This window comes from Mus caroli, chromosome 2, assembly GCF_900094665.2.
Source record: "Mus caroli chromosome 2, CAROLI_EIJ_v1.1, whole genome shotgun sequence".
Taxonomy (NCBI): domain Eukaryota; kingdom Metazoa; phylum Chordata; class Mammalia; order Rodentia; family Muridae; genus Mus; species Mus caroli.
Genome location: NC_034571.1, coordinates 59595478 through 59607518, shown reverse-complemented (window position 1 = coordinate 59607518; position 12041 = coordinate 59595478). Strand labels below are relative to the sequence as shown.

General features: G+C 38.5%; 1 protein-coding gene across 3 annotated transcripts in view; it reads left to right on the top strand.

Annotated features, from left to right (window-relative positions):
• The window catches only part of Grb14 (growth factor receptor bound protein 14), a 108803-nt gene that overhangs the window by 77817 nt on the left and 18945 nt on the right, over nucleotides 1-12041 (top strand). For all 3 annotated transcript variants that reach the window (XM_021185074.2, XM_021185092.2, XM_021185083.2), the window contains 3 exons: nucleotides 4748-4869; nucleotides 6743-6817; nucleotides 9848-9985. In XM_021185074.2, coding sequence (XP_021040733.1) covers nucleotides 4748-4869; nucleotides 6743-6817; nucleotides 9848-9985 — 335 coding nt within the window. The remainder of the gene's footprint in view (nucleotides 1-4747; nucleotides 4870-6742; nucleotides 6818-9847; nucleotides 9986-12041) is intronic.

The window sequence follows — 12041 nt, the reverse complement described above, 5'->3', positions numbered from 1 at the left end:
TGCAAACTTTATATGCCCCAATATAGGGGAATGCCAGGGCCAAAAGAATGGGAATGGGTGGGTAGGGAAGTGGGGGGGGGTATGGGGGACTTTTGGGATTGCATTGGAAATGTGGTTGAGGAAAATATGTAATAAAAAATATTAAAAATTAAAAAAAAATTAAATCCAGTAGTGTGCTCACAGATTGAGACATGCAGAGTTGTAATTTCTTTCTGTAACTGAAACAAATTTTGGTCCCTGTATCTCCTCCTGCCTTCAGAACAGCAGAGACTTTAACCTTATAGTGGTTGTGTGCTGTCCAGATTGTTCTTTTGGGGTCAATAATTCAGATTCTGCTGGTGAGTTGCCTTTGGTTTGAAATGCTTATATTAGACAACTGAGACCACGTTTACCTTTTCAGCATCCTGGTGGGGCACTTCATTCTCAACCAAGGTATTTGTCTTTTTCACTGTTTTCTTCATGTCCTGGAAACTCCTGCTTGTTCCATTCTGAAAATCACAGATCTTTTAGGCCTAGGGTTTTTTGTTTTATTTATTTTTAATCTCTCCCATCTTCCCTCTGGAGACTTAACGCTCTCCCACCCTTTCTTCACACTGGGAGTCTGTGAGCTTGTATTGCTCTTGCTTCTATTTGATATATGACTTCTTGAGGAAAAAAAAAAAGCAAGCCTATGGTTCAACTTACTCAACACATTTCAATTTTCAGGGAGCCTGATATCCTGATAGTGTTCCTGCTCCTGAAGGGGACCAGATAGGGTCATTGTTCGTGATCCAGGATCTGACCTAACTCTCTTTCTCCTTCATTATTCTCTCTCACCTCTATCTCTAATCTCATGGAAGGATGGATCCCTGTATGGGGCAGCAGAGGGCCATGATTCTTTCTAAGCAATTATATCTGCCAAAGATTGATTAAATCTGTATTGAAGTTTAACCATCAAGAAAAGGTCTGTTGCTTTTCCCTCTCTGTATTGATATACATTCAGGGTGTGGCATACGCTCCTTCCTTAATTTTAGGGTAAGGAAACTGTACAGAGGAACACGAGTTGCTGAAAGTCATCAAGTGAGTCATTATTGTTGCTCTGAATTTCTTTCCCTGGCAGAATATTTTCCCTGCAGTTACAAAGAATATAGGAACACACTCGGGCCATCGAACGTGTACTCGTTTTAGCTTGGAAGCATCAGCTACGGTTTGTGAGAAAGATGAGCAGAGGTCAATAGTACTCAGAGACTGCTAGCAATACAACTTTGCACTGTAGTTTATTGATCTCTGGGTCTCATTCGCTTGTGGCTCAGTTTACCAGTTCCTTCTTACTATACAATCCTTCCAGGTGTAGACAGAGATGCTCACTGTCTTCCGTGACTTGTCCTTTTTTTTTTTTTTTTACAGTTTTGGAGTATTCCTTCCAATCCCACTGCTTAGATAGACCTTCAGGATGTATTGAGATTGTGCCTGCCTGCCTGCCTGCCTTCCTTCCTTCTCTCTTTCTCTCTCTCTCCTCTTTCTTCTTCTTTTCCTTCTTTGTTTCTTTCTTTCTTCTTCCTCATTCTTCTTCCTTCATTTTATTTCATATAAACAAACCTACTATTACCATGTGTTAATCTCCTCTGCATCATCTCTGCCCTGGTTAACTCCAATTAACCTCCTACATAGACTTTATGTTAAAAATCAGTTCTATACTCAACAGCATATGTGATGCAATTCAAACCTGTCATTATACTGTCTCCTGTAAATCCTGTAAGTCGGGGAGGACAGGGCTTCAACCCCACCCCCTACCGGCTCACCTCCTGATGTCTCCTCTCCTGGTGCTGTTCTGTCACTCACTCAGCATCAGTTGTGCTAACCTGGATGCTGTGCTTCAAACATCCCAGCCTTGTCCTCTCTCCAGGGGCTCCCTTCCTACTCTGCTGCATGTGTTTGGCTCTGGCCTTTTCCTCTGCATCTTTGCTGGAAGATCACCCTCTCTACAAACACTTCTCTGTAAGGAAGTGGACTCTTTCCCTTGCACTTACCACATTATGTCTTCCTTGCTCCATATTGTTCTGTCGAGTTTACTGCCATCTTTAAAAGGTTCCCATTTGCTTTTTTTTTTTTTTTTAATACTGGTTTTGTCCCCTTTCAAAACTCCCAGGTCCAAGAGGAGCACTGAACCCATGCAGAACTTTGGTGACAATTAGAATGGAGAGATGAATGGATAAGGTGTAATAGGCTGATCTTGTAGGTTTATCTCCTGTGAAGTAGAAATTGATATGCACCTTGGACATAATTCCCATGGGTACAGATAGTTTAGGGCAACTGCCATGACACCAGTGTCCAGACTCAAGATAAGGTTCAAAGAGCAGCTGGAAGTTTAGGTATTAGTAAAGAGGTTCTGTGAGAGAAGATGGGGTCCATTTGAATGGTGACATTGGGGATAGTCTTGGGTGGTTTGTTGTTTTTGAGGGGCACATGGAGACCCCACAACTGATAGTTGGGAATATCAGGAGTGAAAGATACAGAGTGGGAGACAGAAAAAGATGCAGAAGGGACTAGTAACTTTACATTTCTTTGAGAGATTATGGCCAAAATGATATTAATAGTCATAATAACAAGATTTTCAGAAGAACAAGTAATTCAAGGTTTGAAAGGAAGATAACTGTAAGTGTAGTAGGCATACTATTACATTGAAATAGAAAGCATAAGTAAAATTGACCGTCTTAATGTAACTATGCAGTTCAGTGGGCGTATGTGCAGCAGCATATAGCCCATGGAACCATAAGCCCCATAGAACCAGCATTTCTCTGCAGAAGCTTCTCTTTTCACAACGGAACTCTTTCCTACTTAACAATGCTCTCTCTAGCCTTATAACCAGCCTCAGAAACTGCCACTCTACACTCTGTTACTGCACATCAGAGTGTTCTTGGTACCTTCTATGGGTCATATACTATTTGTCTTTTTGTATCTGTCTGATTTCACTTAGCACAAAGTCTTTAGGACTTACTCCTAGTTTAGTGTACATCATACGTTCATTTCTTTTAAGGTCGTTTTTCTAACTTGTGTATATATTCACCCCCTATTCCACGGACATGGTATTGTTTTTGCTTTTAGGTACAAATATATTCTGGAATCTTGACTTTCTTGTCTTTGGGACTTAAAGCTGGATATGGAATAGGGAGAGTCATTGAACAATCATTCTATCTTACTGGTTTGAAAACTTAGGGTGTGGGCCTCGGCTTTCAACAAATTGTATTCAAGGAGGTGGAGATGTGTTAGCACTGAGGAAAGCCATTTTAGGCAGAGGGTTTCCTTCAGGGAACTGGGTGCATGTGGGGAAAAGGGAAAAGAAAGCCAGGGTCTGAGTTTTCCGAAAGATAAGCAGTGAATGGAAGTGGTCAGTGAGACAGAATCAAAGGCATCTGCTCCAGCTAAGACCAGAATGAGCACTTTCTACAACTCACCTCTACTCATTGAGATGAATCCTTTTCTGAAGAATTTAAGTGTGATTGCTTACAAGGGTTCCCAGTGGTATGTCACAGATTATGTCTGTGTGTTCAATTTCTGAGATGCTGTTTTTTTTTTTTTTTTTTTCTTTCAAAAAGGACCTAGGAACATGTTAAGAACAGAGGAGTTTATAGTCCCTTCTTAGCTGTTCTGCACTGGTAATTTCATAATTAAATATTCCTGACTTTTGAGTGAAGAATAGGATACACTAAGAAAGTTCAGCACGTCCCATGTGGACATCTTGGTGACATTTCAGACACTGCATGTTCCTGAGTAACTGACGCCTACGTGAGTGAATAAACAGGATTGTGAGCTCACCCAGTTCCTTTCCATTTTCCTCACTTTCGGGTCACATAGATGGACTTTTCCTACATTGAACCTTATGTGAGAAGAATCATGCAATAAACATCTTCATTCCTAAGAGATTTCTGTTTGAGATTATTGTAGAATATACTTACTGTGCACTCTTATAAAAATCATTCTCATGTCAAGGGATATATGAGTAGTTTCTAGTTTGGGGCTATTATAAATTATACAATCACAAACACTATCACTGTTTGCATTACAATAGAAAATTTGCAGGTTATGTTTGAATTCTTTAATATTGCCATTGCCTGGTTCACTGAAATTCTTTTCTACTACATATCTTTCTACCTTACTTAATTATCTCCATTGTTAATACAGGATCTATTTTTCCTAAATTAGGTTTGAAAGTATAAAGTGCCATAAGGAATTGAGCTTCATAAAAAACTGTATCCACTTGAGTGGAAATTTCTTCTTTAAAGCATCTATTTTAATTTCTCTAGCTACCCAGATTATGTGTCTTAAATGCATAGTGAACCTGTCAAAATTCTTCATCTCTTAATGAGGTGAATTGTTCAAACCTGGAGCAAATATTTTAATTTTGGCACCATGATGAGTTAAAGGAAGAATAGCTCTCATGTCTTAATACAGATTTGTTATCAAACTTATGCTGTAATTTGCATAGTAATAAAAGGAGTATGAAAATTAGCAAAAATGGCATTTGTGATAGTTTATGTAATTTTCCTTTTAGATGAATGCTTTGGTGTAAAAGTCGATGTAATAATTCTAAGTTGAACAGAAACCTTGCCATTGTAGCTATTTAAGAATTGAGATGGAGCTGCTGTTTAATAATACATTGTGAATGATACATCATTTGCTCTATATGTTTGCATTTGTGTTGATTTTCACATTCGTCTGTTGAACTATTCATGTGTCTGACAACACACTCATTGAAATATCCTCACAGAAAGAACCGTAGAGGACCACGAGCTGCCGACTGAAGTGCTGTCTCACTGGGGAGTGGAAGAAGACAATAAGCTGTATCTTAGAAAGAATTATGCCAAATATGAATTTTTTAAGAACCCAATGGTGAGTGGATGCTCTGTTAACAGTTATAGAATTAAATGAGTCAGTTGGTTTTTATGTGCAGAACATTGTTATAAATAAAACAGAGCTGGTTGCTTTGGACTTGTGCTCTGAGGCCCTATTTCAACAATAATGAGCTAACATGATGCCTGGTAGTTTACATTCACAGAGAAAACACGTTAACATTACTGGTGAACTCTGAGTGGAGATGAATTTGGTATTTAATTTCTGAATATTGGGAAAACCAATTTGGAGATTTACTGTTTCTTCTCTTTCCTGCCGTTTAAGACACAACGTCAAAGCAATTCCGTATTTGCTTTAGAAAATGAATTGTATTGGTCCCTCAGTGTTTTCCACAACATTACTGTTGAGTACACTTCATAGAATTAAGGAGAATAAGGCATTTTCTAAAGTAAATTGGTGTTGGTTATGGGCACTATAGCTTTGCCAGGCATTTAAGACTGATAGGTATCTTTCTTCAAATTATTTTATTTTCAGCGCAGTAATGGCTGAACTAGGTAGATATAGGGTAAAGCACAACAGACCACCTCATAAACACTCCCTCCATTACAGTTCTCTTTAAAAGAAAGTAAATGCATGTTATCCTAATGAAGTCTGCGGATCCAGAGAAGTCAGAATTGCCTGTGGGCTCATTATTTTAAATTGTTTTTGTCTCTGCAGCTGTGGTGTATTTTTATACTAAAGTTTTGGATAATTGGATTGAAATGATCCTTTATGAAAAATATATGATACACACCATAATAGAATATTTTCAAACCCTAGAAGACCTCTTATGTTCTCTTTTATTGTAACTTATTAATAGAAACATAATGGGTTGATCTTTGACAAAGAAAATGAGAGTTCTAATAAAAATGAAATAGAATTAGATTTGAAGGAAGAGTATTTTCTTCCTGAGAGCCTTTATTAAGACATCCATTGAGAAGTTATATGTAGAGAACTATGGCTCAGTGTATGATTTTTTATCTTATTTATTTTTACTTAAATAAAGCTTGACATCCATTTCTGCAGATCTGCATAGTGGTTCTTGACTTTGGGATGATGTGATGATGTGGGGGGAACTCCTTTTTTTTTTGTAATTAACGCAGGATGAGTGGGAGAGCAGCTGTGGGGTGAGGTTAGGAAGCTAACTGTTAAGCATCTCTAACACACAGTTCACCCCACCAATGTTGAGTTTTTCCATCACAGTGTTAGTAGATGGTTGTTGACAAATCCTCTCCTGGAGGAAATACAGTAGAATATATGTTTCCAAACTTTTCTTACCATGAAATTTACCTTGGAGAGCCCCAGAACTTATTAAAAACACATATACTTCAAGACCTGTCCAAACCTACTGAATCAGAAAAGTCAAGAATGAAACTTGGGGATTTCTATTTTAAACAACTTCCTGGGGTGAATTTTATGATTAAACAAGATTGGAAAAACAGTAGGTAGAAATGAGTGGCCTTTTAGCTTCTCAGCTGAGTCTTGGCTGATCAGTGTTCTGGGCTCTGACCTTTGACACAGCCTTTGCCCCTTACTTCTATGAGTCTTGACTTTGTGCAGTGGGTCAAGACTCCCGCAGCACCTGGTAAGGCGGTTTTAGGACTGAAGGAAGAGATGAGAGCAAACTTGAAGCTCAAGGGGTGAGATTTCTCCGTGAATTTCATGGCCGTGTCTGCTGATCTTGGCAAACACTGCCACCTGGGTTCATAAAGAGGCCATGTAGTTTAGATTTAGAAATGGCATTTTCCAAATCATTTTGTAGGGATTTAAGACACGTTAGTTTATAGATGTTTTTCTTAGGTTACTATATTGGTCATTGTGGAACCTTGCCTGCCCTAGGCTTGAGATTAATTTAACTTGTATCTTTTGTCAGTATTTCTTTCCAGAGCACATGGTGTCTTTTGCAGCTGAAATGAATGGTGACAGATCCCCTACACAGATACTGCAGGTAAAATATTTTCACTAAAATATGTGAGAACACAAAAATAAAAACTCTGATTTTTTTTTGCCATAAATTTTTATTTTTTTAACCCGAGTTTGAAATATTTTAACCTACATAATACATTTTTCCAGAAGACAAAGAGCAAGAAAAAAATTTGTATAAATAAGTAATTAACTAAATTACTCAATAACATTTTTTTCCAGATTGGAAAGAATTTTCAATGTTTAACGATGATTTCCATGACAGGAAACTTGCATGAGATTTGTGTTTTGTTTGTTTTGTTTTGTTTTGTTTTGTTTTAAAGTGCTTATCTTTTGGAAAAATCCAACTTCCTAGGGAACTGCAGGCACTTATGCTGGTAGAGACTTAGTAGTATAGCTTCCGTACTAAAGAGAAGAAAAGGTGAAGAGAAGGTGTATGCAATGTACTCAGTCCTTTAAATCCCCGTGTAGAGTGCCTTCCCTCTTTTGACCATGTATGTTCCCCAAAGAAAGACACACACAGCCTTATATATTCATATGCCTTAAGCAGCACAATAGCTGGGCAACTGCCTAACCTCCACGCTGTTAGAAGCCAATTTCTTACTGATAACACTGAATTACTATTTACTAATTTCTATGTTCCATCTTGGCCGCTCTTGACCCACTTGAGCAGCCCTCTAGGCCATATTCTCTTGGCTCTTATACATGGTAGCTCTCCTTCTCCCTCCTGCACATTCTTCTTCCATGGTGGCTCTGTCCGTCCTGCTCCTTCTCTATAGTCTCTAGCCTGGGAATACTAAATACTCCCAATGTCTGGTCTCCCCAGCTATTTAAGCTGCTGGCATCTTTATTTACCAATCAGAATTAACTGGGGGGGGGTCCCAGAAGCTAAGTGCAGACTCCAGATCTTGAGGGCCAGCACTTAGCATTCATTACAATAAACAGAAAAAGACAAAACCTTAACACATTCTCTGAGCCAGCACTTACAGTGGCTGTGAGGGAGACACATGCAATCCTAAAAGAGTTGTAGCATCTCCACAGAATCCACCTTGTGACTATGGGGCTCTTTTCTGTCGCTTGGGCTGTTCTTTGGCATGGCCATTTCCCAAGGCATCATCTCTGCAGTCAGTTAACTGTTTGGGTAATTTTATTTTCAATAGATTAACAGGTCTGGCCAACACAGTTGTTTTTCACAGGTTCATTAGTACTGTGGAAGCTAAACCTGAGAGTTCACAAATTCAATTAATAGTAATGTTGTCTGGCCCAGTATCGCATGCCTTTTTATACATTAGACAAAGGGGCTTATCACAGATTTCTTTCCTGTGCATTTTAAAACAGGGTATGCTTTATTTTTATCCTTGAGAATATTGGATAAATATCATTAGTTTTAAGAGAAATAAATTTTTTTTACAAGCAGCTTCTGTGCTATTGGGTGTCATAGAAGCACCCCTTGGAGTAGTCGAGTAGACCCCTAGCGCCTTGCTCATAGGTGCTTTGTGTGGCGTGGTTGTGGTTTTTCTTCCACCTCGCTTCCTAAATTGTCCTCTCCTATGATTCCCTTGCTTTGCTGTTAAATTATAATAAAAAGGGAAATCACAGGCTTTAGAATCAGATAGTCCAGCATGTGCCCTGACCTCTCCTCTCCACTGAGGCAATGTTTCTACTTTTTAAAAGGTTTCTTCTCTTTCTAGCGTGACCCCTCTGACTCTTCTTTAAAAATTTAATTGGTTTGGTTTAATAACTTGGAAAGCACTCAAACTAAGAACCCACTTGCCTGTTTTGCATATCAATTAATTAATGGCTCATTGCATCAAAATTTTTTAGTGATTTACTTAAAAATGTAAATATCTCCTCTCAGCATTTCCCTGGATGCAGTCTAGGCCTTTAGGATATTTTACCCCATTTTAGTTAATGATTTCTGCTACTTTAAATTTTTCCACTTTTGCATTTGCATCCTCACAGGGATCTCTGTTTTCTCTCAGAAGACACTAATGCAATTTCACTATCATAATAAGGGCCCGGCATAGCCACTTACATATGACTGTCCTTTTTCTTTTCAATTTCCCCACCACCACATGCCCAGTGTCTCTACTAATTACTGTTTTGTATCAAACTCATCCAAATCTTAATTGCTTAAAGTACCTGCTCCCATCTTACCAACGATTTTCTGGGGTATGATTTGGGGAGGAATTTGCTTCCAGGGTCACATTTCTGATGCCATTTGGCTTAGTGGCTGGATGATGATGCTGGCTTTGAAAAGACAAAGTGAACTTTGTCTCTCCACATGGTGTCTCATCCTCCAGGCCTTTCCCCATTTTTCTTTAGGCCCATGGTGGTCTTAGGTGACTACATTTTTTTAAAAATCTGAATCAGTTTGTGGAAACCATTAAGCTAAGACCTCCCCATTAAGAACTGGTGGTATTTCTTGTTTCTCCAACCAAATTCTAAGGGTGACTGACTTATGAGGATTCCAGGGCATGGAAAACCGACTCTACCTCTTCAAGACTCAATGCCAAGATCACACTGCTGAAGCATGTGGGATAGGAGATGCTATAAACATTCCCCTTTAAAGCCCAGTCTGCTATGCCCACCTAAAACCCAAATCACAGGAGACAAAGAGAGAGTGCATGCTTAACCTTCACTAGGGAGGTGAGCTTGATTCAGCTGTCTAATGTTTGAAGTCAGGATGGCAGTCTTACTGTATTACATAATGTACTTTACAGGCCAAATACTTGTATGAGAATCTATAGAAGAAGATGAAACATGTCTGGAGTTAATTCTCTAGATAGTGTCCACTTTCAAGTATAAATTCAAATAGGTGTAATTTTGGTTTTTACCCATTTTACTGATTACATTGAATGTATATTTTCTGCACAAACTTAATTCGAAACTTGTGCCAGGTTTTTGACTGAGCTCTGTCAAGCATGCATTGTAATCTTGGTCCAGTGCAAATGCCATTGCTACTATGTGGGTTTTCATGGTTGTGTCTGATGGGTAAAAGACTATTGGCATCATTGTTCTCAAAGTTTAGGATCACATCTAATGTGTCTTCCAGGTGTTTTTAAGCTCCAGCACGTATCCTGAAATTCATGGCTTCTTACATGCAAAGGAACAGGGAAAGAAGTCTTGGAAAAAAGCTTACTTTTTTCTCAGAAGATCTGGCTTATATTTTTCTACTAAAGGCACATCCAAGGTAAGCCACAGTATTTGGGGTGTGTTATGAACTATCTATTAGCTCTATGATATCAGGTTTGATTTTGTTATGGTGATTACTCTCCTACCTGATGTCGAGAGTTGTTTGAACTCTAGTCCTCTGCTATAATAGGTTTTAAACGTCTTCAGATGTGCTTTACGTCGAGTCTATCTATAGCATTCAGGACTCTGGGTGCTCTCTCTCATATATCAAAGGAATCTACCCCTCCCACTCCAAGCCGGGCTTCTTGGTTCTTTCTCATCAAAGGCCTCAGATTTGAAACCTAGTGTGGTTTTTTCCTCCTTCTTTTAAAAAAATATTAATTTCACTTTATGTGTAGGTTATGTTGTGTGCATGAGTGTATGCCCATGAATAACATGCATGCAAGACCCTGTAGAGGTCAGAAGAAGTGTTGGGTCTCCTGGACTTGGAGTTTTAGGCAGCTGAATGGGTGCTAAGAACTGAACCCTGGTCTTCTACAAGAGCAGTAAGACCTTTTCTCAACCACTGAAGCATCTCTGCAGCCCCCGAACCTTAAACAAAGCAAAACAAAGCAAAACAAAGCAAAACAAACAAAACAAACAAAACAAAACAAAACAAAACAAAACTGTTTTATATAACTGGACTCCAGAGGCAGGATAGTCTATCTTAAGACCTGGAGTAATGGTATTTTAAATGGTGGCTGTCAATAGATAAAATACTATTCTTCTAATCCACGTATCAGGCAGGTGAAATGGCTCAGCGCTCACTGGCTAAGTCTAACAACCTGAGTTCAAGATTGTTTGAATTCACATGCTGGACGGGAAGAGCTGACTCTTACTCTTTCTTTGAACTTCACAAGCGTGCCATGGTATACATACTCATGCATGTACGCACACACAATTTACACATGGAAATAATTCTAAATTAACCTACTAAGAAAAAATTGGGGACATAAGAACACTGTGATTTTTTTTTTTTTTTTTTAGACCTTAATATGTCTGCTACCTGATAATCTTGGTTTTGTTTCTTATTTTTCCTATGAAGAGGTCTTGGTTGAATATTTTCACTTCCAGTGAAGTAAATGTGTGGGAGTGACTAACGGCTACTATAAGGCTAGGAGGTATGACTGTGAATTACATGTGAGTGAAAGCCCTAAGTATCATCTTTCCTTCTCCTCTCTTACATAAACATCTATACATTTACTAATAGATTCTGACAACTAAATCAATATAGCTCTTAGTATGCATTTTTATTATCAAATCAGTTTCTGTCAGTGAATAATATATTATAGTTTAAAAAGTCACAACAGTGAGAAAGCATTTCTATGTTCTAATTCCTCATTTTGTTTTTTTCTTAAACAAATGATTTTCTTTTTTCTTTTTAAAAAAGATTGATTTATTATATTTATGTGAGTATACTGTAGCTGTTTTTAGACATACCAGAAGAGGGCATCAGATCCCATTACAGATGGCTGTGAGCCACCATGTGGTTGCTGGGAATTGAACTCAGGACCTTTAGAAGAACAGTCAATGCTCTTAACTGCTGAGCCGTCTCTCCACCCCCTCAAAGGTTTTTTGTTTGTTTGTTTGTTTGTTTGTTTGTTTTGTTTTGTTTTGTTTTGTTTTAAATCAAGTCTATTCTGGCCAGGCATAGTGGCACATGCCTTTAATCCCAGGACTTTGAGGCAGAGTCAGGAAGATCTCAGTGAATTTGAGGCTAGCCTGGAGAGAGTTCCAGGATATCTAGGACTACATAGAGAGAACCTGTCTCAAAAACCCAATCTAGGTAAGTGAATAAATATAAAAAAATATTCTGCTTTACTTTCCAAAGACATCAAGAAGTACATGATTAGGAACAATGGCACACAGTGACATCTTTTGATTGTAATAGCTTACTGGTAAATGATAATACAATGTGTTCCAATTTGGACAGGGTTGTTCACAATGCTTAATGTTCTCTCGCTCTCTCTCTCTCTCTCTCTCTCTCTCTCTCTCTCTCTCTCTCTCTCTCTGTGTGTGTGTGTGTGTGTGTGTGTGTGGGATTAAAACAAAAAGGGAATACCCTTTTGAGACAT